This window comes from Ursus maritimus, unplaced genomic scaffold (genome assembly GCF_017311325.1).
Source record: "Ursus maritimus isolate PB19 unplaced genomic scaffold, ASM1731132v1 scaffold_2, whole genome shotgun sequence".
In the NCBI taxonomy this organism is placed as follows: Eukaryota; Metazoa; Chordata; class Mammalia; order Carnivora; family Ursidae; genus Ursus; species Ursus maritimus.
This window is the reverse complement of record NW_024424452.1, coordinates 6,935,210-6,960,940: the sequence shown is the minus strand read 5'-3', so window position 1 is coordinate 6,960,940 and position 25,731 is coordinate 6,935,210. Positions and strand designations below refer to the sequence as shown.

The 25,731-nt window shown below is 46.0% G+C and overlaps 1 protein-coding gene and 1 long non-coding RNA gene across 6 annotated transcripts in view; both read right to left on the bottom strand.

Moving 5' to 3' along the window:
• Window positions 1–304: 304 nt before the first annotated feature.
• AZGP1 (alpha-2-glycoprotein 1, zinc-binding) lies at window positions 305–15,045 on the bottom strand. Of its 5 annotated transcripts, XM_008698393.2 has the most exons (5): window positions 12,495–15,045; window positions 11,462–11,595; window positions 4,090–4,350; window positions 1,890–2,165; window positions 305–1,266 (listed from the first exon to the last, which is right to left on the bottom strand). In XM_008698393.2, the coding sequence occupies exons 1-5, from the start codon at window positions 12,689–12,691 to the stop codon at window positions 944–946; spliced, it is 1,191 nt and encodes a 396-aa protein (XP_008696615.1). In that variant the 5' UTR covers window positions 12,692–15,045; the 3' UTR covers window positions 305–943. The 5 variants fall into 5 exon arrangements, with proteins under 5 accessions (XP_008696615.1, XP_008696616.1, XP_008696618.1 ...); XM_008698394.2 differs by lacking the exon at window positions 11,462–11,595 and having other exon boundaries at window positions 4,090–4,238; XM_008698396.2 differs by lacking the exon at window positions 11,462–11,595 and having other exon boundaries at window positions 14,309–15,045.
• A 234-nt stretch (window positions 15,046–15,279) lies between these two features.
• LOC121103739 overlaps window positions 15,280–25,731 on the bottom strand; it is a 29,280-nt gene continuing 18,828 nt past the window's right edge. Inside the window, exon 2 of the long non-coding RNA XR_005835951.1 lies at window positions 15,280–15,717. This is a non-coding gene — a long non-coding RNA (uncharacterized LOC121103739). The remainder of the gene's footprint in view (window positions 15,718–25,731) is intronic.

Sequence of the window (25,731 nt, the reverse complement as noted above, 5' to 3'; positions counted from 1 at the left end):
ACATAGACTGAGGAAGCTATTTCTCAGCTTTGATTTCCAAACTGGGTCAAAGTATCAAAAATAACAAGTAGAATGGTCAAATTTAGGCTTTCAAGAAAGATAGCGGTCGGCTCGGAATTCTGAGTGCTGGGGATGATTTCCTTAAGCAGCTCAGCTTGGAGGCTGGGGCTGGGAAGGGAAGGAGTCCGAGTCATACAGATGGGCTTCGTAGAAAGGTCAGATGTGAGAGCTCTGCTGTCTTTCGGGGTTTTTAAACCTGTGGATGGTGGTGGGTCACTGGGTTAAAAAAACACACACACTCAAGTGAATTTGGAAGGAGTCCAAGGTCATCCAATTCCTGTTTCCCTGGGAGCGCTTCCTGGGGGAGGAAACCTCTCAGATGAGCTATGGTCTGGGGCAGCTCCCAGGCCAGAAGGTGTGGAGCTGCTGGAACGGAGGGCGGCGTCTCACAGGAAGGAGGCAGGTCTGGGCAACTGAGGCACAGGAGAGGTATGGGTTTGTATTAAAGATGTTCTACGACCTCACAACAGAGGGGATGTCCCCAGTGAGCTCCTGAACAAGGCCCTAGGGACCAGGTGGTCCACGCCATGCTACAGTGGACCCCCTGGGGCAGGATGTCCCGTGAACGTTGCTTTGAGTTGATACCAGGTGAATTTCAGATGAATTGAAGGCTTAGAAGCACAGGATGAATGGTAACATCTACTCACATTTTTATATCATCTCAGTTTAAAAATACCTTTCTACACTGTGTGCTAGGCAAGGTGATTACTGTTGATTTAATTGACAGATTAGATAATGAGGCTTTGCAAGACAATTCAGCCGGGAGTCAGCTCAGTGGCTGGCAGTGTTCCCTGTCCTTGAATCCACCACCTGACCCCTGGCCTCACTGGTGATGCCACGATGATTTCTAGAGCTCATCTCTCCTGCCCTGCAGGAGGGGTGGCTACTGCTCCCGGGCGCCCTGGGAGCCTTCCGCCCTCGCTCCCTGCCACAGCACAGTGAGGGGCTGGGCCAGGCTGCTGTGAGTCACGCGGCAGGAGTAGGAGTCGGAGGCTCTGCCCTGCGGAGAAACTGACAGCACCACCCAGGACTGGTATGCGCTGTTTCCACTGGGAAGAATGTCTCCCCCGGACTCAGTCTCCTGTGTATCGTCCCCCTGAATCCAGTGCAGCTCAATTTCTCGTGGGTAGAAGCCATCGGCCCGGCATTTGAGTGTCTGAGTTTCTCCTGGGGTCCCGTGGCTGGTGATGGACACGGAGGGGGGATCTGCAGAGGGACAGAGCGTGGATATCAAGGGCCTGCCCTCGATGGCTCCCTGCTCCCTCCAGCTCTCTGGGCATCAGTGATAAGCAGAGCTCCAAGCTCTGTGTCAGCCTCCCCAGGGAACCTTTACGAAGATCAGGGAAGGCTGAAGGTTCCCAGGAACCTCCCCGTTGGATCGTGGAATGACCACGGCCGTCCTCGGGCTCCCCTGTCCCTCCACCGTGTATTGACATCTGATGGCAAGAAATTGTGAATAACCCCCATTCATTTTTCTATTTTTTCCCAAACTTCTGAGTGAGCTTTGGGGCTCCCCCGCCCCCAGCCTCGGCTCCGTGCCTTAGTTCTGCCTGTGGCTCTATTCATCAGACCTGACCCTGCTCTGTCCCACAGGACCCTCGTTCTCACTGTTTCCCAAGCCACAGTCTGGGCTTGTGACAAATCAGGCTGTGACAGGCAGGCATTGTCCACACCTGCCTTTGTCCACTGCCCAGCCGGGAGGCATCGTCAGACAGACACCACCACGGGATTGGCCCCAGATGCTCCCTGGGCTCCCAGCCTGAGATCACCTTGGTCTTTCTCAGCTCAGAGCGGGGGAGCAGGACATAGGAAGCGGGAAGGGGCGTTACCTTGTCGGTCCAGGTAGGTCTTGCCGTATTGTAGGTACCCCCGCAGCATTGCCGGGCACTCCTCTTCCAGATAGGCCTTGGCCCGCAGCACGTAGACTTCTTCTGCCTCCCACTTCTGCTTGGTGTTCAGAGCTGCTGGGTCCTGGGGGACCCAGGCTGGGATTTCTTTGTTGAACTCGATGAAATTCCTTCCATTGTAGGCGTACCTCCAGAATGCTCCGCTGCTTTTGTTACTCTGGAGCTCACAGCCAAACATTCCCTGAAAGGTGTGAGACCCTGCACCCTCCCCGGCCCCCCCCGGGGGAAGTCAGTCAGCCTGGCATTGACTCTGTTTTAATAACTTCCACTCCTATACGGTTTGCAGAAACAACAGAAAGCGAGGACATCTAAGCACATGGTCCCTTTATCTTGGCAAACGGGTTATAAGCCAGACAAGAAGCAGAAGAGGGAAAGTTGCTTTGGTTTGGTGCTTTAGGCCCGTCTGAGCTGCGATGCGTCCTTTCTGGCGGGGGAGGGTCAGGGAGTACCCACCACGCACCCTGTCCCCCCACCTTCCTGCATCATCTCATTTAGTGAATTGCGAACCCACTGGGAGTTCTTAGGAACCTGACAGAACCGCACTGAAGTGCCATCTCCAAGTTGAACAGAAATTATTCGGAGTTTTACACAGATTGCCAAATCTCTCCTTTTTTTCTCCACTCTAAGTGGAGCTGATGTCACCGCCTGAATAAACATGATGTGATCGCGGCTCCCCTCTTTTCTGGGGTCTGAGATCTTCATTACGAATCTCTGAAAATGCCCTCAGCCCAGTGAGCAACAAGTCTTGGAGCCTGGCCCCTGCGGGGAGGGGGACACAGCCGGTGTGGACCCGAAACTGATTGGTCTGTGGGCCCAGGCTCTGATCTCACGCTCCCTGGGCTCACACCATGTCTCTGCACCCCGACCTGGCTTGCACGCGAGCGCGTAGTCTTCTCAGCCTGGGAACGGCAGCGGCCGCAGTGCTGCTCCGGAGGGTTGTCGTGAGCGTTACCAGTGTTTACTTACACCTGTGCCTGGAACATGGCGGGGGCTCGGAAACGTTAATGGTTCTCTCACACCCTCCCCTCCTCTCTTATCCTCTTTCCTCATAATTCCTTGCTTCGACATTGTTACTCCAGCCAATCACATGTCTGTCGGTGTCCTTCCTGGGCACCTGTGCCTCCCCTCCCCTACTTCTGATGTGCAGGCCGGGCATTTTCCTCACCAGGGCTTCCCATTCCTTATCCTTCAGATGTCTGCAGAACTCTGGCCTCCTTTAGGAAACGTTCAGATTCCACGTAGCTTGTGCTCAGAGACCCATCTTTCCACACACACTATGATGATTTAGCATCAGCAGTTCACCAGCCTGTGACTGGCTGACTCGGGGGAGGCGGGCTGGGGGGTGGGGGTGGGGGCGGTGGGGGCCCGGCTCCTCTTCCTGCTCCTACCACAAGCCCGGGTGAGCCCTCCCGAGTCTGCTCCTTAGGGACAGGAGGGTCTTCAGGGTCCCGTGTAACTCTAACAGTGTGTGGCTTTGAGTTCAGTCCCTACTGAGCTCCCGGTATGGGCCACGGTTTGTGTGAGGCGCTTTCTCTCAATCATTCAACGCATCTCATTTGAGCGGGTTATTAGTGGCTGTCCCAGGTGACGGGACGACCGGGGAGCTCAAGACCGACGATGTTCTAGCCTTCCTGGAATTTGCATAGGCAAGTTTTATGGAATCTCTTGGAGGTTCCAATTCCGTGGGTTTGGATCAGATAATTAAGAACACACTCACTGTCCGATAGCTAGTGACTGGCCAGGCCACCCTGTGAACCCAGGTCTGACCGGCCCCAGGGTGAGCTCACTCTCTCCCCGACATCCCTGGGCAGGGGAGTCTGACGCTTTCTACAGCAGGATCAGCCCCAGAGAGGTCGGGGTGTGCAGCTGAGAGGTGACGCATGCCTGGATGAGAGCAGACTCTGACAGCGCCTCCTGTGAGAGCGGAGGCCTGGGAGTGAGGAAGGGGACAGGATGGGGCAGGAGGAGAGCAGATGCGCTGTGGGGTGGGGGGATGCAGAGTGTCTGCGTATTTCTACCCTGCTCTCCATGATTTCCATCCTGCTGACCCCTTTCCACTCACCCCTGCAGGGCTGCCTCTTGGGCTAAGACCCTCCACCCCGGCAGTCCTCGGTCCGCTCACCTTCTTTGTCCTTGTAATAGTCCATGATGTCCTTCAGGGTCACCATGAAGATGTCCTCCCTGGCCTTCTGAAGTTCACTCTCCTTCTCCCAGTCCTCTATTCCTTCCATCTGGCTCCACGGGTAGCTGGGTATGGCCTTCCTGTCTTCACTGTCATAGTGAAAGAAATCCTGGTCATTGAGGTAGGCAGTGGCCTGGAAGCTGGGGAAGCCATCCCTGGGCCTGGACAGCCCGGTGTAGAAGAAGCTCAGAGAGTAAGGCCCTGAAAAAGAGGAGAAGACTTTGAGGTGTGGGGTCCATGCAAGGGAGGCCCAACATGGGGCGGCAGAGGGCCAGGAAGGGGGCTGTGGCCACTGGGCCTTGTCCTCCCCATCCCTGAGCCTCACCCCTCTGGAGGCTCACTGAAGTGCAAAGGGCCCTCCCTCTATTCTGGGAGGTATTCAGATACCATTCTGTGTCTTCACTCCATTGTTTCTTCTCGACACATAAGACGACGATATTTCTCAGCCTCCTCGTCCGTATGTTGGGATCGTGTGATTGAGTTTTGTCAGTGGGGGATGTGAGAGGGTGTGATATCTTTCTTCTGGTCCAAGGCCCTATGAACTGGTTTGTTCTGTCTTTCTTTTATTTATGTGATGACTGTGGAGACCTCAGGATGAAACCAGGAGTCCCAAGATGCAAATAGCCCAGATTCCTGAGTCACCCCAGGGAAGACAGGAAAGTTGCCTTATCTGTATTCACTTTACATGAGCAAGAAATAAACATTTGCTGGGTTAAGCCACTAAAAACTTTGTTACTGGAGCATAACCTAATCTAAGACGTAGAATTCAAATGTGTAGGAAGAATTTACCAGAAAACTCAGGAGATGACCCAGAATGGATTGGCACAGGGTAAGACCAGGATCTGGATCTCAGAATTCCCAGGGTTGTATCTTACATTTTGGCAGAGGCTTGGAGAAGGGGGAGCATTTCCAATAATTAATTCATGATATAACTCACATTGGGGTAAATAATGTTGGAGGTCATATCGCAGATTCCTAGTTCACATACTGAAATTATTCTAGGTAATTAGTTTCTAAATGTGATTAACTTTAGACCTCGTGTAAAGCAGATTACTCTTCATCGTGGGTGGGCCTCATCTAATCAGTTGAAGGCCACACGAAAGAAGCCTAGTCCCCCAAAGAAGGAGGAATTCTGCCTCCACACTGCCTTTGGACTCAAGACGGCAACACTCACTCTTCTCTGGGTCTCCGGCCTGCGGACTTCAATTAGGCCAGCCAGTTCCTTAAGATCCATCTGTTTCTCTGTACATACATGCTATTTGTTTTGCTTCTCTGGAGAACCCTGACTAATACAGACTTTGGTGTAGGATGTGACTAACATTTTCAAATAAAACGTATATTCTCATAGTTTCTAAGTGTAACGAGTTTCAAACATGCACAGTTTAGCTTACATTTCTTCATCCTGAAATTTGTGGCCAAGAAACAGCCTCATTTTCCTATTCTAGTGTTGACTCTGGTGCTTCCCAGATTCCAGCTGGCTTCTTTCCCCCTAACTTGCCTTCAGGGCTAAGGTAGCACTGTGGTCTGACTGTGGGGGGAGGGGACAGATCTCCTTCTACAACTTTCCAGTGAAGCTGCCTTCACATCTGCCCCTTAGGGTTGTTCCCTCTTTCTCCAAGAACCAGACAGATTCATCCAGCCATTGGAAGAAAGGAAGGAAAAGGAAGTTCCACCTGTAAGGCTCCTGCTCTGTCCTGGCTGTGTGATCCTGGCCAGGTCACTTCACCTCTCTGGTCTCAGTTTTGCTCATTTGTAAACTAAGGGTTTTAGCTTCTGATTCTCTATGGCCTCATTTAGCATGAGTCCACAGGCCCCCTCGATGCTTCTCAAAGTTCGTGAGCTGAGTTAGGTGACAGCCTTGGACACTCATTCCCACAGTATACCCGGGAATCCCAGCTGCATTAGAGGCCCTTCTCCAGCCCATCTGTCCCCCAGAGCTCCCCTGGCTTCCTCACTCACCAGTGTGGGTCTCCTGAGGGACTGCAGGACCCAGAAGGAGTAGCAGGGACAGCAGGACAGACGCCATTGTGCCCATTGTGCCTGACCAGAAGGTTCTGGACTGCCCTGGGTTGTGGAGCTTGGAGCAGATTACTTGGAATTAAAGCCAGGTGTAGTTATGGGAATGGTTGGGCTGTGAGCCCAGCCTGGGAAAGGTGACTCCGCAGCCAATGAGTGTACAGGACAGGCTCCTCCTCTGACGGTGACAGAGAAGGATGCACGAGCCGCCCGGGACAGAGGCTGCACTCAGCCCGTTCACAGACGGTGTGCAAACTGAGCGCCAAGACGGCTGATTGCAGGCAGGGACTTTGTGTATCCCCCAGGTGACAGATGCCAGTGGATGAGGGAGGAGGGCAGGGGGGCTATTAAGTGGCAGATGCCTGGGGTGTGTGTTGCCTTTCCGGTCTGTCATGACATCTCACCCTAGGCTCACTGGGGGGATTTGGGTGTTGTCAGACCACCTCTGGAAAAACTGCAAATGGCCGAAGCCCGGGCTTGGGCAGACCCCAGCTGGGGGGGGACCCTCTCTCTTTCACAGCCGGCACACTGGAGTTCTGCATGGAGGACATTCACAATTCTGCCTCCCTCCCTTTTATTTTTTCTCTTTTCTTTCTTTCTTTCTTTCTTTCTTTCTTTCTTTCTTTCTTTCTTTCTTTCTTTTTTTCTTTCTTTCTTTTCTTTTTTCTTTCTTTCTTTCTTCTTCCTTTCTTTCTTTCTTTTCTTTCAAAGATTTTATTTATTTATTTGACAGAGATAGAGACAGCCAGCGAGAGAGGGAACACAAGCAGGGGGAGTGGGAGAGGAAGAAGCAGGCTCCCATCAGAGGAACCTGATGCGGGGCTTGATCCCTGAACACCAGGATTACGCCCTGAGCCGAAGGCAGACGCTTAACCGCTGTGCCACCCAGGCGCCCCTTTTCTTTTCTTTTCTTTTCTTTTCTTTTCTTTTCTTTTCTTTTCTTTTCTTTTCTTTTCTTTTTTCTTTTCTTTTTTTTTCTTTTCTCTCTTTTCATTTCTCTTTCCTTTCCTTTTTTTCCTTTGTTCATTCGTTCGTTCATTCCTTCCTTTTTCTTTCTTTCTTTAAAAAGATTAATTATTTGAGAGAGAGAGAGAAAGAGAGAGAGAGAGCATGCACACACTTACGCAAGTAGGGGCAGGGAGGAGGAAGAGAATCTCAAGCAGACTCCCTGCCGAGCTGGACGTGGGGCTTGATGGCACAACCCTGAGATCACGACCTGAGCTGAAACCAAGAGTTGGACGCTCAACCGACTGAGCCACCCAGGCGCCCCTGCCTCCCCGCACCCCTTTCTATGCTTGGGGAGTCCAGGCCTTTCCATCATAGGGGCAGAAGTTGCCCGATTGCTTTTTTGCAACTTCCTTGCAACAGAACGGGTGTGTACAGCTTGGGTTCAGTTAAGCAGGCGCTGGTGCCCTGGACACTGAGGCAGGTGTCGGTGGAGCAAAGAAGAAGGCAAAGTGTGTGGGCCTTTCTGGGGAGCTCAGCAGCGGCTGTAAGCGCCATGTCCTGGGAGCAGCGGGGCTGCAAGCTGTGGGGTGCTCCGCGCCCAGTGAGGTGGTGTCATTGCCCGTACTGTTGGCAGCCGTGTGTGTTTACAGGACTTGTTCCGTGGTGTGATTTTTCCCCGTGCTTCTCCTGCCGGATTCTGAACCAGGGTTTCCAGTCTCTCCGTTGATTCCAAGGCTACCTGATAAATCTGTTTATTTTCTGCTTCAAGTCAGAATGAGATTCTGTTTCAGCAACTGAAGATCCTGACTGATAGTGAAATTGGGACAGGGAAACGGAGGGAGGGTAACCGGGCTTGATCATGGGGCCGGATTGGGGCTGAATGCAGAGATGATACAGATGTTCTGGAAACTTTCTTGAAGGCTGTGGTTTTACTCTGTGGAGGGTTAGACACCTGACTGAGTTATCTTTTGATAATGAAAATGAAATGCTCGCTGAAGGCAAAAAGGACAGTGTGAAGGGCTTAAGGAAGTCAGGGACCAAAGTCTGGGGAGGTGGGGCCCAGAAGTGCCGGGGAGCCTGAAGAAAGGGAACTCAGCAGCAGGAATCACTGACTGAAAATCAGGCAATTCCTGTGACCGTGTGGAAAGAAACTTTTGTCTTTTGGAATTGCGAGGATGAAACAGATGAAAACCTAATACTGTAATGATTAGAACCTAACAACAGAAAATTAAGTTGTGTAAACTAATTACAAAAACCTAAGAAATCTCATAACCAAGTGTGATCAGGACTTTCCTGCCAAACTCCTACGATGGATGTGAGGAGGAAATTATCGGAGAAGGAACCCGAATCTGGAATGTCAGGGAAAGGGCAGCATGGGATGTTGTGGTTGAACACGACATGGAACAGGGACAGAAATGCCAATTTCTTTATATTTTTAACTTTGTTTTTAGGGGCATCTGGGAGGCTCAGTCGGTTAGTGTCCGACTTTTTTTTTTTTTTAAAGATTTTATTTATTTGACAGAGAGAGACAGGCAGCAAGAGAGGGAACACAAGCAGGGGGAGTGGGAGAGGGAGAAGCAGGCTTCCCACGGAGCAGGGAGCCCGATGTGGGGCTCGATCCCAGAACGCCGGGATCATGACCTGAGCCGAAGGCAGATGCTTAACGACTGAGCCACCCAGGCGCCCCTAAGTGTCCGACTCTTGGTCTCTGTTACCCCATCCTCTCGGTCAGTTGTTCTTGGCCTTTTGTGCCATCTCCTCCCTTGCCAGTTATCCTCAAGATAACTTTTTTTAAATTTTAATAAATAAAGAAAAATATTAAAGAAAATTATTTATTTTCTTTCAAGATAATTTTTTCCTTTCTTAAGTAGGCTCCACACCCAGCATGGAGTCCAACGCAGGGCTTGAACTCAAGACCCTGAGATTAAGACCTCAGCCGAAATCAAGAGTCAGACACTTAATCGACCGAGCCACCCAGGCAAGAAAAATTTTAATGCATAAAACAAAATATGAAGGATACAGAGGAAGCCAGTTACATGGACATGCAGTTCTTCCCATGTGCCCTTTGGGGCTGATGGGCTGTTTGCAGAGTGGTCTCCCAACATAGAGCAATATGCAATTCCAAAGGGACTGAGGAATTGCCAAGGAGACAGTTTGTGGCAATGAGGTCCTCCCGGGGTGGGGCATTCTCAGAGCACACTTGAACTTGGTCCTGCCTGAAGGAGAATTTGTTGCTGGTTCTCTGTTGGGCAGGCAGGATGTGCTCATGGAAGGATCCACATTGGCTCCTCTGGGCCCCTTATCCTCCCTAGTGTGCCCAGTGATGCCCACAGCCCAGTCTTGCCCTCAGTCATGTCCCTTGTCAGGCCCTGTGGCACTCCCCTCAGCCATCTCACGCCCGACCGGTCACAAACAATCTTTCATCTCTTCTCAGCCAGCTGTCTTGGCCTTCACTTCCTCCTCTGACATCTGAATTCCTCCAGGAAGTTTCTCTGGGTGTCTGAGTGGCTCTGTGTCTCTCCCCTTGTCCCACAGCTGGCCAGGACTGGGGTCTCCAGAGGTCCCCTCCCCCTGCCCTCACCCCAACCCATGTCTCCTGCCACGGCGGGGCGGAATCTCACATTCCAGTCTGCCTTAGCCCGGCCTGTTCCTGGACTTTGGGTTTCCTTATTGATCTGAAATTCTTCTCCTGTCATGTGGTTTTTCAAATTTGTTCAGGGGGCCAGAAGTTGCTTTGAAATATCACTGGCTGAATTGTTTCCTTCTGAGTTAGTTGGTTTTACTTCCATGACCAAGTATCAAAGACAGTATTTTCACGTATTGTGCACCCAATTCAGCATGAGAAAAACTGTGAATCAGAGAGAGAAGCAAAGGTCCATGCGGCTTATCCAGGCCAGTTTCTCCCTGGGGTGCTCAACGTAAGGACAGAATCTGAACTTAGCCACCTTCCTTAAAGCTCAGGAGTGAGCCGGCAATGTCCCTTCCTGAAGCCAGAGCTTTTGAGAATTATTTTTAGTCGGTTAAGCAGGATTCTGAGGAACACCATTCCATACTTCTAAGCCCTCTCTCTCTTCCATTGGGTCTTCAACATGCTATGTCCCCTCTTCTCGAGGTTCCTTGGCCTTTCTCTTGCTCATTGCTGGCGAGCAAAACACAGGAAGCACTGAATACTTAGTCCAGGTAGTAGGTGAACCCTCTGAGCATGTCAGGGCACTCCTCCTCCAGGCAGGCCTCAGCCACTGCACTGGGATGTTCTCTGATTCCCACTTCTGCTTGCTGTCCAGGGATACAGGGTCCAAGGGCACTCAGGCTGGGATTTCTTTGTTGAATTTGACGAATCTGTCCATTGTGGTAGGCATAGCTCCAGAACACTACCCTGCTTTTTTTCTTTGTTTTTACTCTAGAGCTCTCAATCTGACATTCCCCAGAAGGTACAAGACCCTGAACACAGGGCCACCCCCCACAGCCTCACTTCCTGCTTTGTTCATGGCATCGTCTCTGTCTCTGTTGTGTTTTTAAAATTTTTTTATTACTGACTTTATCCTATAAAGCTATAAAAGCAGTTGAGGGTTTATTTTTTTGTGTAAAATAAATTTCCGGGGAGCACCTGGATGGTTCAGTCCGTTGAGAATCCAGCTCTTGGTTTCGGCTCAGGTCACGATCTCGGGGTCGTGAGATTGAGCCCCGCGTCGGGCTCTGCGCTCAGCACGGAGTCTGCTTCAGATTCTCTCTCCCTCTCAAATAAATAAATAAATAAATAAATAAATAAATAAATAAATAAATATTAAAAAAAATAAAATAAATTCCCAGGGGCGCCTGGCTGGCTCAGTCGGTGGAGCACGTGACTCTTGATCTCAGGGTTGTGAGTTTGAGTGCCACATTGGGGGTAGAGATTACTTAGAAAAAAATCTTTAAAAGATTGTTTTCCACATTGTTACTTCCAATTACAGGATCTTTCCGCAGTTCCTTCCTTTTTCTGTCAACTATTTCCCAGTGAAAATTCTTTACTTAANCCCTCCTCCCCCTCCTCCTCCTCCTCTTCCTCCTTCTTCTTCTTAGAAAGAGACGGGGAATGAGCAGAAGGAGAGGGAGGGAGAGAATCCTAAGCAGGGTCCATGCCCAGCGTGGAGCCTGATGCCAGGATTGATCTCACAACCCTGAGATCGTGACCTGAGCCGAAATCAAGAGTCAGATACTTAACCGACTGAGCCACCCAGGCGTCCCAAGATAATAAGTATTTTTTTAATGCTTGGTTTATGCAAAGTAATATAGTTTCCAAAATACTTTTTCTTTATTTTTCACACAATGATTTGCTTACATTTTAGCTGGTTATTTTGGAGATGTTTACCTCCATGTCTCTGGATCAAATGCTTTCTTGATCTTTCGGTGTCAGGCATTATATAGATATCCTGGAAGAGATGATCTACTTTCTCCCCTTTGCCAGCCTCCATCACACACTTCTGTCTCCCATCACCCATTCTCCTAATATAAATATTAAATATGAAAACTTAGATCTATTTTCATTGTTTTCATTATTATGACTATGTAATAACTTTACCGCTCTGCTATGCAGTCAACTATAATTATTTTACTTTTCCACAGAAGCTTTTGTTTCCAATGGAGCTAAATTCATTACCATTCTATATTCGTATTCAATGGCAAACTCCTCACCAATCATATTAATCTCGTCTCAACACGTGCAGAGAGTCACCAAAGATCAGCGTGTTAGCACCTGTAGGATGCAATCCTGCCTCCGCAGGAGGAGCAATCATCTTGTGGGTTGCAGAGCTCACACGGACAACTGGCTAACCCAGCACAGAGGTGGGGGGTCAGGGGTGCGGTTGGGCAGGGCAATCTGCCAAGGGCCTTGAGCTCGAGCTTCCTGCATATTCTTACTGGGCATGGCAAGAATGCCAAGCCTTGTGTGATCTTTACCTGGGCCATTTCTCAGGGTAGTGTTTGCAGTGAGCAACCTGAAGAAACCTTTGGAAAAAGATCAGACTCATGACCGCTCACTAGGAAAGCATGCATTCCGCACGTTCAGTGGTCCTTGACTGTACCACAAGCCTACTGCCTACAGAGCATCCACTCGATCCTTTAGAGTTACTGTCTGGGATTTAGGGGTGCGGGGTAACCCTGGCCAACACGATGCTCATACTGCTTGCTGTGTCATGACCAACAGTCCTTTGTCTATGTCCCAGAGCTCTTCTGTTTTCTGCCAGCATCCATGAAACTGTAACAGGTTAATTTGTGGGCTCTAGTAGGGTGAAATTCCAAACTCTGACAAGCACCTGCCTCAGGGGATGGTCCCACACCCCTCCCGTCTACATTTGGATCCCCACTGGCAGAGGGAATTTTGTGCGCCAAGGTGATCAACCTACCTGTGTGCTCCGGTCTTGGTGGAGGGGGGTTGAGCAGGGAAGGCCCTCTTGCATCTGTATGCATTGTGCAATTTTGGGGAAGCCGGTCTACCACCGCAGGGCAAACAGGATGATCCAGCCCTCACTGCTGGCCTCTCGGGGCTGCGGCGGACCCGTACACCTAATGCCTTTACTTCAGTAAGGTCCAAGACACACATTTCCACTTGGATGGGTGTCTCTTGAGTCTTAGAGGTAATATCCCATTTGCCACAAGAGGGAGCTTATCCATGGGCTGGGAGAGAGAAAACAGATCTGCAGAAGCTCCTGCATCAGTTGAACAGAATTTACTTCTTTTGATATCTTGTGAATATTGAGGGAACCAGACACAACAACAATGTTCGTAGGCATTCCAAAATCAAATAAAAATTATTTTTAATCTTTTTAGTATTTGCAATTTTTCTTTCCATTCAAGAGTTCGACCGTCCAGTTGTGTGGTTGTAGAGTAATTATGTCTGCTTCTTTATTCTTTTACTATCTGCCCCCCCAAATTCCAGAGTTCCTCATCACCCCCACCCATTTTCAGTAATGCTCCATTACTCTATCCTCTCTGAACAGCCACTCTCTGGGATCAATATAATCCCTACCTAGGGCTGCCTCTTCCCTCCTTCTGATTATTCAAAACAGTAACCCCTAATATGGTGAAAGTTTTGGTTAACGATCCAGGTTTCACAGACAGCATGTCTGGGTTTGACGCCCAGCTCCACCACCGCCTGCTAAATTTGTGACCTTCAGCAAATTACTTAATTCCTCTGTGCCTCAATTTCCTCATTGCTAAAATGGATATGATAGTAATAGCTTTATCACAGAGGTGTTTTTTAGTGAGACTTAAATAAGATCACAGGTACCTGGTACATAGTCCTTGCTTGGTAAATGCCATCTATTATAATGACCTAGTGTCCCCCTCTTCCTCTCTTTATCCATCACCTCTGTTACTAATGACTCTGAACACAACTTTTCTGTTCCAGGCAATGTCCTTCCCAGTCCTCTGTGCCTTAATCACTCCTACTCAGGAGACGTGGTCCAGGCTCTTTTCCCGATTCATCCTCCTGCAGATTCTCTGCTGCTTTTGGGGCTTTTTGTTCCCTAATCCCACTCTTTGCCCCTAATTTTGTGCCTTGGTATCAACAACTTATGGGGTCTGAGGAACTGGCCCCTTGTCTGGCTTTGCATCTGGCAGTCTGTATGACCCACAGAATTATGTATCTGAGTCTGTTTCCTCTTATGCAAAATGGCCTGGAGGATCCTTAGGGTTCCATGTGGCTGTAACAGTCAATGGAAAGGAATTCATTCAGGGAAAACTCCGAATGGACTATGAACTCTGGACCGTGTTTACTGAGAAAGTTCTAAACGCTGAGCAATGTCCTTGGCGATGGGGGAAAAGAGTGGATCAAGAGACACCCCATCCCTTGTCCACATGCACCTGACATGGGCTAGTTTTTGAAATTGGAATTCTCGCAATAACGTGAGAGGAGTCGTTGATGCCAAGGAGCCCAGATAATGAAGTCACTTGATGAAACCACTGTGAAGTATCTAGTGACTAGCAGAGTCACCACAGGAACCCTGGCCAGAATGACCCCAAAGTCGGCTCATTTTCTACCCACCAACCCTGGGAGGGGGGAGTCTGATACTTTCTAAAGCGGGATCAGCCTCACATGGGCAGGGGTGTGGTCAGATGTACCTGGATAAGAGCTGACTCTGACACCCCTTCCCATGTGAGGGCTGAGGCCTGGAAGTGAGAATGGGAATATGATGGGGAAGGAGGGAAGGAAACGCACCGTGCGGTGGGGGGCGCAGAGTGTCTGCATGTTTCTCCTTGTGTCTCTTGTTGATCATCGGGGTTCTGATATTTCCTTCCTGCTAACTCCCGTTTTCATGCCTACTAGGGATTGCCCCTTGAGCTTGTGAAAACAGAACAGCGCTCAGTTTACTGGCTTTCTCTGCCCTTGGAATAGGCCATGATGTCTTTCAAAGATGTCCTTCCTGGTCTTATGAGCTTGGCTTTCTTCCCGTCCTCCATCCTCACCACTTGGCTCTAGGGCGCCAGGGGCTTTGTGCCTTTATGATCATGGAGAAAGAAGGTCTGATTGTTGGCGGGGGGCAGTGGCCTAAAACTTGGGGAAGACTTCACTAGATCTGGAAAATCTTGTGTAAAGTCACAGAGTAAGGACCTGCCAAAGCGGAGAGGACTTTGAGGCATGGGTCAACTGTGGGTCCCACTATGGGGCAGCAGAAGGTCAAGAAGGATAAACTCGGTGTTTAGGATCCACAGTTGCTCGTGGTCTCTGGTGCCCAGGCTTTCCTTCCTGTCAGCCTCGCAGCATTGCATGCTTGCATGGGCAAGAGCTTGCCCTTATGGTACAGAGTGCAGGAAGGAGAATATTCTGGAAATGCTGGTAATGAGCCAGATGGGGTCAGCGTGGAATAAAAACCAGGATGCTGGGGCGCCTGGGTAGTGCAGTCGTTAGGCGGCTGCCTTCGGCTCAGGGTGTGATCCTGGTGTTCCAGGATCGAGTCCCACACCGGGCTCCTCTGCTGGGAGCCTGCTTCTTCCTCTCCCACTCCCCCTGCTTGTGTTCCCTCTCTCACTGGCTGTCTCTCTCTGTCAAAATAAATAAATAAAATCTTTAAAAAACAAACAAACAAACAAACAAACAAACAAAAAACCCCAGGATGCTGCCTCTGCATTTCCAGTTCTTTGAGTAAACTTGCTGCTAAACTGAATTCTTGCCGTACTGGTGACTATTTGTAAATGTTACAGATTTTTAATCTCAAGAAATTATTAGTTTATATTTTTATTTCCTCCAGATTATCACTGATGGTGGGTGCAGCAACTGGCTCAGCTCTCTTCTCTCCAGGTCGGGCAGTATCCCAGGCGCAGAGCTCTGTATTCAATTTTCTGGGCAGATGTTTTCCTTCTTGTTCTGATGCTTTCCATCTGCTGACCCTTCCTCAACCCTTGTCCCTAGTGATCTCTCACTCTCCTCAAAACCAGAAAGCGACATCCAGCCGTGGAAAAGGAGGGAGGGAGAGAAGAAAGGTTTTCTCCTCCCATCAGAGCGGATACAGAGATGCCAGGCTTCCACACTTCTTTCTACTCCCTGCCCTTGGGTGATCGCTGCACGCCGCTGCTCCAGGTCGTGGCACATGCCATCAACACACGGCTGTGGGAGGAGGCTGGTCTCATCTGGTGGGAAGAGGAGAGACAAAGAGGGCACTGTGTGGTGGAATAAAGGAGTGGGATGAGAGCTCTCTTAACCCTCAAGGGCTTCTTTCCTGGCACCAATCCTCAGAAACTTATTGTGAAAGAGAAGTTTGTCTGGGTGCTTTAGGGTCTTGTCAGAAGCTCAGAAATAACTAGGCAAAACCCCCCTCTTCCCAACCCCTGGCACCAAACTTAGCCTCCTCCCCTGATACCCACACTGACCCGGGCATTGAGGACATTTATAAATGGAGCCATTGAGGAATCTGGAGAAATTCATCCAACTTTGAAAAGTGTCCCTATTCCCTGGGTTCTGTGCACCTCCTCACTTTCCACCCCCACTTCAGACATTTAGACAAGGACTTTGGTCACTCTGGCTGGACCATCTGCATAGCCCTGAATGCGGGGTCATAGCTCTTGGTTTCCAAGGAGATGATCACATGCTGTGAGCAAAGATGTGCTAACGGCACCTAACTCGGTGACTCCTCGAGAAGTGGTTTGGCAGATGGGGAAGAGTCTGAGCCTAGAGCTGCCTTTAGTTCCCATTCCATCTCGACCAGAAGTAAATGAAATAGAGACCAGAACGGTGCCTGGGTGGCTCAGTCGGTTAAGCGTCTACCTTCAGCCGATCGAGTCCCGCATTGGGCTCCCTGCTCAGTGCGGAGTCTGCTTCTCCCTCTGCCCCTCCCACCCACTCATGCTCCCCCTCTCTCAAATAAATAAATAAAATCTTGGGGCGCCTGGGTGGCTCAGTCGTTAGGCGTCTGCCTTCAGCTCAGGGCGTGATCCTGGCGTTCTGGGATCGAGCCCCACATCAGGCTCCTCCTCTGGGAGCCTGCTTCTTCCTCTCCCACTCCCCCTGCTTGTGTTCCCTCTCTCGCTGGCTGTCTCTCTCTCTCTCTCAAATAAATAAATAAAATCTTTAAAAAATAAGTAAATAAATAAAGTCTTTAAAAAAAAGGAATAAGGACCAGAAACACAATAGAAAAGATCAATGAAACTAAGAGCTGTTTTTTTGAAAAGATAAACCAACTTAACAAACCTTTAGCTAGGCTTACCAAGGAAAAAAGAGAGGACTCAAATAAAATTACAAATGAAAGCAGAGATATTACAGCTGATACCACAAAAATACAAAGGAGCATAAGAGACTATTATGAACAACTATACATCAACAAATTGGACAATGTAGGAGAAATGGATAAATTCCTAGAAACTCAATACAACCTACCAAATCTGAATCATGAATAGAAAGTCTGAATAGACCAATGGTAAGTAAGGAGACTGAATCAGTGATGAAAAACCCCTCAATAATAAAGTCTAGGACCAGATGGTTTCATGGGTGAGTTCTACCAGAAATGAAAAAAATTAATGCCAGTCCTTCTCAAACTCTTCCAAAAAATAGAAAAGGGGGAAATACTGCCAAACTCATTTTATAAGGTTACCATGACCTTGATACCAGAACCAGATAAGGATGTTACAAGAAAATAAAACTATAGGGGCGCCTGGGCCGCTCAGTCGTTAAGCGTCTTTCTGCCTTTGGCTCAGGGCCTGATCCCAGCATTCTGGGATCGAGCCCCGCGTTGGGCTCCCTGCTCGGCAGGAAGACTGCTTCTCCCTCTCCCACTCCCCCTGCGTGTGCTCCCTCTCTCTCTGCCTCTCTCTCTGTCAAATAAATAAATAAAAATCTTTAAATAAAAAAGAAAAGAAAACTATAGACAAATATCCCTAACGAACATAGATGCAAAAATTCTCAAGAAAATACTAGCACACCAAATTCAACAGCAAATTTAAAGGATTATACACCAGGACCAAGTGGGACTTATCCCTGGGATGCAAGGTCGGTGCAGTGTATACAAACCAATAAATGTGATACGATCGCATTAAAAGAATGAAAGACAAAAGTCATATGATCATCTTAATAGAGAAAAAGCATTTGACAAAATTCAGTGTCCTTTCATGACAAAAACTCTCAACAAATTGGGTATAGAAGGAACATATCTCAACATAATAAAGGCCATAAATGATACACCCTTGGCTAACATCATACTCAACAGTGACAGGGCTGAATGCTTTCCCTCCAAGACTGGAAACAAGTAAAAGATGCCCATATCACCATTCCTTTCAGCACAGTAGTGGAGATCCTAGTCAGAGAAATGAGGCAAGAAAAAGAAATAAAAGGCATCCAAATGGAAAGGTAGAAGTAAAACTGTTTCCATTTGCTGATGACATGATCCTGTGTATAGAAAAACCTAAAGACTCCACCAAAAACCTGTTAGAACTAATCAATGAGTTCAGTAAAGTGGCAGGATACAAAATCAACATACAAAAAGTGAGTTGTGTGTCTATATACTAATAATGAACTAGATGAAAAAGAAATAAACAACTCCATAAGATACTTATGAATAATTTAAGCAAGGGACTGAAAGATCTATATATAAAAAACTATGACTTTGATACATGAAACTGAAGACATGAATAATTGGAAATATACCCTATGTTCATGGATTGGGAGAGTTAATATTGTTAAAATGTCCACACTACCCAAATCTGTCTATAGATTCAATGCAATCCCTATCAAAATGCTAACAGTATTTTTCATTGAAATAGAAAAAAACAAAGGGCTATGATTTGTAAGGAACCACAAAAGACCCCAAACAGCCAAAGCAATCTTGAGAAAGGACAAAGCTTGAGGCCTCACACTTCCTGATTTCAAGCCACATCATGAAGTTTATAGTAATCAAAAGAGTAGAGAACTGGCATTAAAAACAGACACATTGACCAACGGAACAGAATCAAGAGCCCAGAAATAAACCCATGCCTATATGGCTGATTAATATTTGATAAGAAAGCCAAGCATACTCAATGAAGAAAGGATAGTCTCTTTAATAAATGGTGTTGGAAAAACTGAATATTCACTTGCAAAAGAATGAAACTGGACCTCTATCTTACTACACTGCTCACAAAAATTAACTGAAAATGAATTAAGGACCTAAACATAAGACCTGAAACTATAGCATTCCCAGGAGAAAACACAGGGAAAAACTCCTTGACGTTTATCTTGGCAATGATTTTTTGGATGTGACACCAGAAATACAAACAACAAAAGCAAAATAAATAAATGGGAACATCAAAGTCAAAGGTTTCTGCACAGCAAAAGAAACAATCAGCAAGATGAAAACATAATCTATGGAAGGCGAGAAAATATTTGCAAACTCTAATAATGGGTTAATATCCAAAATATAAAAGCAACTCATATAACTTACTAGCAAAAACACGCCCCAAACAAGCCAATTTAAAAATGTGGGAGGCACCTGGCTGGCTCAGTCAGAAGAGCGTGCGACTCTTGACCTCAGGGTTATGAGTTCAAGCCCCATGTTGGGTGTAGAGATTACTAAAACAAAAATAAATAAACTTTACCATGTACAGAGGACTTGAATAGACTTTTTTTTTTTCCAGAGAAGATATACAAATGGCCAACAAATATACCCAAAGGTGCTCAACATTACTAATCATCAGGGAAATGTTCATGAAAACCACAGTGAGGTACCACCTCGCACCTGTTAGAATGGCTGTTATGAAAAAGACAAGGGGTGATAAATGTTGGTTTGAATGTGCAGAAAGAGAACGCTGGTGCACCGTTGGTGGGAATTTAAATTGGTATGGCCACAATGGAAAAGAGTATGGTGGTTTCTCAAAAAAAATGAAAAACAGAAGTACATTATTATTTAGCAATTCCACGTCTGGGTATATATCCAAAGAAAGCGAAATCAGGATCTCAAAGAGATATCTGCACTTCCATGTTCACTGCAGCGTTATTTACAATAGCCAAGTGTGGAAACAACTTAAATGTCCATCTGTGGATGAACAAATGAAGATGTGATACACACACACACACACACGCACATGCACGCACACACACACTGAAATACTATTCAGCCATAAAAAGGAAGGACATCCTGCTGTTTGCGACATGAATGGACTTTGAGGGCATTATGCTAAGTGAAATGAGCCAGACAAAAACAGACAAATACTGCATGCTCTCACATATATGTGGAATCTACAAACATTGAACTCATAGAAACAGAGAGTACAATGGTGGCTTCCAGGGGCTGAGGGGTGAGGGACATGGGGAGATTTGGTCAAGGGGTACAATCAGGGGCACCTGGGTGGCTCAGTCATTAAGCGTCTGCCTTTGGCTCAGGGCGTGATCCCAGGGTCCTGGGATCGAGCCCCACATTGGGCTCCCTGCTCGCTGGTAGCCTGTCTTCCTCTCCCACTCCCCCTGCTTGTGTTCCCTCTCTCGCTGGCTGTCTCTCTCCGTCAAATAAAAAAAATCTTTAAAAAAGAAAAAGGGGTACTATTAGTTATAAGATGAGTAAGTGACGAGAGTTAACAATATTGCACCGTATACTTGAAAGTTGCTGTGAGGAGAACTTTAATGTTCTTGCCATAACATCAACAACAAAATGGTAATTATTACCTGTGAGATAAAGGGTGTGTTAACTAACCTTACTGTGGTAAACACTCTGTAATATACACGTGTATTAAATCATCACATTGTATACCTTAAGTCGCACACGATTATATGTCAATTATACCCCGATAGTTGGGAAGAAAAGGCTGGCAAGTACAGGGAGAAAACAGACAAGCTACATTGCCGTTGGGAACGTAAAATGTTGCCACCACTTTGGAAAAGAATTTGTCAATTCTTCAAAAAGTTAAACACTGATTTTCTATAAATGAAGACGTATGTCCACACAAAAGCTTATAGACAAATATTCACCGTGGCATTATCCAAAAAGGGGCACAACCAAAATGTCCACTAACTGATGAATGAATACCTAAGAATGGTATATCCACGTGACAGAATATTACTTAGCAATAAAAAGGAGAAGTCCTGATACTACACACTGGTCGAAACTTGGAAACATTACGCTAAGTGAAAAGAGCCAGCTAGTCACAAAAGGCCACATATAATTCCATTTATGTTGTAAAGCCTAGAAGAGGAAAATCTATAGAGATGGAAAGTAGGTTGATGGTTGCCTTGGGGTGGGCATAAGGGAGCAGAGATGGGGAGTTACTATCAGTGGGTACAGGGTTTCTTTTTGGTGTGATGAAATTTTCTAAGATTACACAGCGGTGACACACAACATTTTGAATATACTCCACCCCATGGAACTGCAGACTTAAAGGGTGGATTTTATGGCATGTGAATCATATCTCAATAAAGTGGTTATAAAAACGGTAAATGGACAGCCAACTTTTGGTATGGTGTAATAAACACAATCAAAAGAGATCAAGAAAAGGCGACTTAATGCAAATCCATAAGCTCCCAACAGTTTTCTGAGCCGAGTTCGTTCTGAGCACTGTTAGTTTTAAGTAAGCTAGACTGAGGGCCTACCGACCAAAGACGCAGCTGGATCTCTGTGTGGACGGAGTCTGCAACACCGTGTCAGCTGTACGTCGTCGTGATTCCCTGAGCTCCTCCCCATAGTAACCTACAGCCATTTCCTCAAAGAAGCCACACAACAGGGAAGGGGAATACTGAAATCTGAGGACAGCTGGATACATGATTTGACTTGACACTGACGAGCCTGAGGACGCTCCATCATAATGCATATGGAGGTCTGGCAGTAAGTGGAGCCCTGGTCCAGTTCTCTCTCCCAGTACATCTTACGGTCACCACTTGCTCTGCAGACCCATCTGGTAGTCATTTCCCATGTTCCAGAATGTATAAGCTTAGCATGTGGCTAAATCCAACATAGACTCCTTCATCAATGGAGTAACACTATTACGGTTGACCCTTCAAACCTACGTTGTTTGGGTTTGAACTGCGTGGGTCCACTTACATGAAGATTCTTTCTTTTTCATTGCAATATTTTTTATTTTTTAAAATTTCAAATAAATTAATTAACATAAAATGTATTATTAATTTCAGAGGTAGAGGTCAGTGATTCATCAGTCTTATAGAATACCCAGGGCTCATAACATCACATGCCCTCCTTAATGTCCATCACCCAGGTAATCCATCCCCCCACAGACCTGGAATGTTTTTCCATTTCTTTCCCTCTACGATTAGGAGTCCTTTATGGTTTGTCTCCCTCCCTGATTTCATCTTGTTTTATTTTTTCTCTCTTCCCCTATGATCCTCTGTTTTGGCTCTTAAATTCCACATGAGTGAGAGCATATGATAACTGTCTTTCTCTGATTGACTTATTTCGCTTAGCATAATACCTTCTAGTACAATCCACGTTGTTGCAAATGGCAAGATTTCATTTTTTTGAAAGCTGAGTAGTATTCCATATATACACACATATACACCACATCTTCTTCATCCATTCATCTGTCGATGGACATTTGGGCTCTTTCCATAGTTTGGCTATCGTGGACCCTGCTGCTATAAACATTGGGGTACACGTGCCTCTTTGGTTCAGTATATTTGCACCTTTGGGGTAAATACCCAGTGGTGCAATTGCTGGGTCATAGGGTACCTCTATTTTCAACTTTTTGAGGAACCTCCATACTGTTTTCCAGAGTGGTTGCACCAGCTTGCTTTCCCACCAACAGTGTAAGAGTGTTCCCCTTTCTCTGCATCCTCGCCAACATCTGTTGTTGCCTGACTTGCTAATTTTAGCCATCTGACTGGTGTGAGGTGGTATCTCATTGTGGTTTTGATTTGTATTTCCCTGATGCTGAGGGATGTTGAGCATTTTTTCATGTGTCTGTTGGCCATTCGGATGTCTTCTCTGGAGAAAAGTCTGCTCATGTCTTCTGCCCGTTTCTTGATTAGATTACTTGTTCTTTGGGTGTTGAGTTTGGTAAGTTCTTTATAGATTTTGGATACTAGCCCTTTATCTGGTAAGACATTTGCAAATATCTTCTCCCATTCTGTCAGCTGTCTTTTGGTCTTGTGGACTGTTTCCTGTGCTTTGCAAAAGCTTTTTATCTTGATGAAGTCCCAGTAGTTCTTTTTGGCCTTTGTTTCCCTTGCCTTTGGAGACGTGCTAGCAAGAAGTTGCTCTGGCCGAGGTCAAAGAAGTTTCTCCCTGTGTTCTCCTCTATGATTTTGATGGATTCTTATCTCACATTTAGGTCTTTCATCCATTTTGAGTTTTTCTTTGTGCATGGTGTAAGAAAATGGTCCAGTTTCATTCTTTGCACCATTTGTTGAAGAGACTGTCGTCTTTCCATTGAATATTCTTTCCTGCTTTGTCAAAGATAAGTTGACCATAGAGTTGAGGGTCCATTTCTGGGTTCTCTATTCTGTCCCATTGATCTATGTGTCTGTTTTTGTACCAGTACCACACTGTCTTGATGATTACAGCTTTGTAATAGAGCTTAAAGTCTGGCATTGTGATGCCACCAGCTTTGGTTTTCTTTTCAAACATTCCTTCGGTTATTTGGGGTCTTTTCTGGTTCCATATAAATTTTAGGATTATTTGTTCCAGCACTGTGAAAAAGTTGATGGTAATTTGATAGGGATTCCATTGAATGTGTAGATTGCTCTAGGTAGCATAGACATTTTAACAATATTTGTTTTTCCAATCCATGCGCATGTAACGTTTTTCCATTTCTTTGTGTCTTCCTCAATTTCATGAGTGTTCTACAATTTTCTGAGTACAGATCCTTTGCCTCTTTGGTTGGGTTTATTCCTAGGTATCTTATGGGTTTTGGTGCAATTGTAAATAGGAATGACTCCTTAATATCTGTTTCTTCTGTCCCATTGTTTGCATATAGAAATGCAACCGATTTCTGTGCACTGGTTTTTATATCCTGTCACTTTGCTGAATTCCTGTATGAGTTCTAGCAATTTTGGGGTGGAGTCTTTTGGGTTTTCCAGAGAGTGTCATGTCATCTGTGAAGAGTGAGAGTTTGACTTCTTCTCTGCTGATTTGGATGCCTTTTATTTCTTTTTGTTGTCTGATTGCTGAGGCTAGGACTTCTAGTACTATGTTGAATAACAGTGGTGAGAGGGGGGATCCCTGTCGTGTTCCTGACCTTAGGGGAGAAGCTCTCAGTTTTCGCCATTGAGAATGATATTCACTGTGGGCTTTTCATGTATGGCTTTTACGATATTGAGGTATGTTCCCTCTATCCCTACACTGTGAAGAGTTTTAATCAAGAAAGGAGCAGTACTTTGTCAAATGCTTTTTCTGCATCTACTCAGAAGATCATACGGTTCTTGTCCTTTCTTTCATTAATGTAGTGTATCATGTTGATTGGTTTGTGAATGCTGAACTACCCTTGCTGCCCAGGAAAAAATCCCACTTGGTTGTGGTGAATAATCCTGTTAATGTACTGTTGGGTCCCACTGGCTAGCATCTTGGTGAGGATTTTTGCATCCATATTCATCGGGGATACTGGTCTGTAGTTCTCCTTTCTGGTGGGATGTTTGTCTGGTTTTGGGGTGAAGGCAATGCTGGCCTCATAGAAAGAGTATGGAAATTTCCCTTCTATTTCTATTTTTTGAAACAGTTTCAGAAGCATAGGCCTTAATTCTTCTTTAAATATTTGGTAGAATTTCCCTGGGAAGCCATGCAGTCCTGGACTCTTGTTTTTTTGGGAGCTTTGATTAGCTTCAGTGTCCTTGCTGGTTATGGGTCTGCTCAGGTTTTCTATTTCTTTCTGTTTCAATTTTGGTAATTTATACTTTTCTGGGAATGCATCCATTTCTTCCAGATTGTTTAATTTGTTGGCAAATAGTTGTTCATAATATGGTCTTATAATTGTTTGTATTTCTTTGGTGTTGGTTGTGATCTCTCCTTTTTCATTCATGATTTTATTTATTTGGGTCCTTTCTCTTTTCTTTTTGATAAGTCTGGCCAGGGGTTTATTGAGCTTATTAATTCTTTCAAAGAACCAGTTCCTAGTTTCGTTGATCTGTTCTACTGTTCTTTCAGTTTCTGTTTCCTTGATCTCTGCTCTAATCTTTATTAATTCTCTTCTCCTGCTGGGTTTAGGCTTTATTTGCTGTTCTTTCTCCAGCTCCTTTAGATGTAATGTTAGATTGTGTATTTGAGACCTTTCTTGTTTCTTGAGAAAGGCTTGTATTGCTATATACTTCCCCTTAGGACCACCTTTGCTGCATCCCAAAGGTTTTGAGCAGTTTGTTTTCATTTTCATTTGTTTCCATGAATTTTAAAAATTCTTCTTATTTTCCTGGTTGACCCATTTGTCCTTTAGTAGGATGCTCTTTAGCCTCATATGAAGATTTTTAAAAAATATATTGGAAAAATTTTGGGAGATTTGCAACAATTTGAAAAAAGTCACAGATGAACCATGTAGCCTAGAAATATTGAAAAAATTCAGTAAAATGCATGTCATATGTAGATACAATCTATTTTATAATTTACTACCAAAAAAATCATGAATCTATTTTATTTTTTATTTTATTATTTTTTTAAAGATTTCATTCTTAAGTAATCTCTACATCCAACAGGAGGCTTGAGGTCACAACTCTGAGATCAAGAGTCACACGCTCCATTGAGTGAGCCAGCCGGGTGCCCCCACAAATCTTATTTTGAGAAGTTAAAATTTATCAAAACTTATGCGCACACTTACAGACTGTACGTGTGCTATTTGCAGTCGAGAGAAATGTAAACAAATGTAAAGATGCAGTACTAAGTCCTAACATCATAAATTAACTGTAGCACATGTTTTACTGTAATGATCTCATAACCACTTCCTGTTGCTACTGCGGTGAGCTCAAGCGTGAGTATCTGCTTAAAACATCAGATGCTAATCATCTCCCGGTGAGCAGTTCCTCTCTCCAGTAAACTGCGTATTGCCATAAAAATGATATCTTGCAGTTCTATTAGTGGTTACGTTTTTGCAGAGTCAGAAGTTATACATGGATTTTCAACTGCACAGGAGTCAGTGTCCCTAAACCCTGCGTTGTTCAAGGGTCAAATATCTGTTGAAAAGGCCAAGTGGACCCTCCTCCCCACAAAATCACACTAGGCTAACATAGTAAATGGAAAACAATATTACATTGTAGGA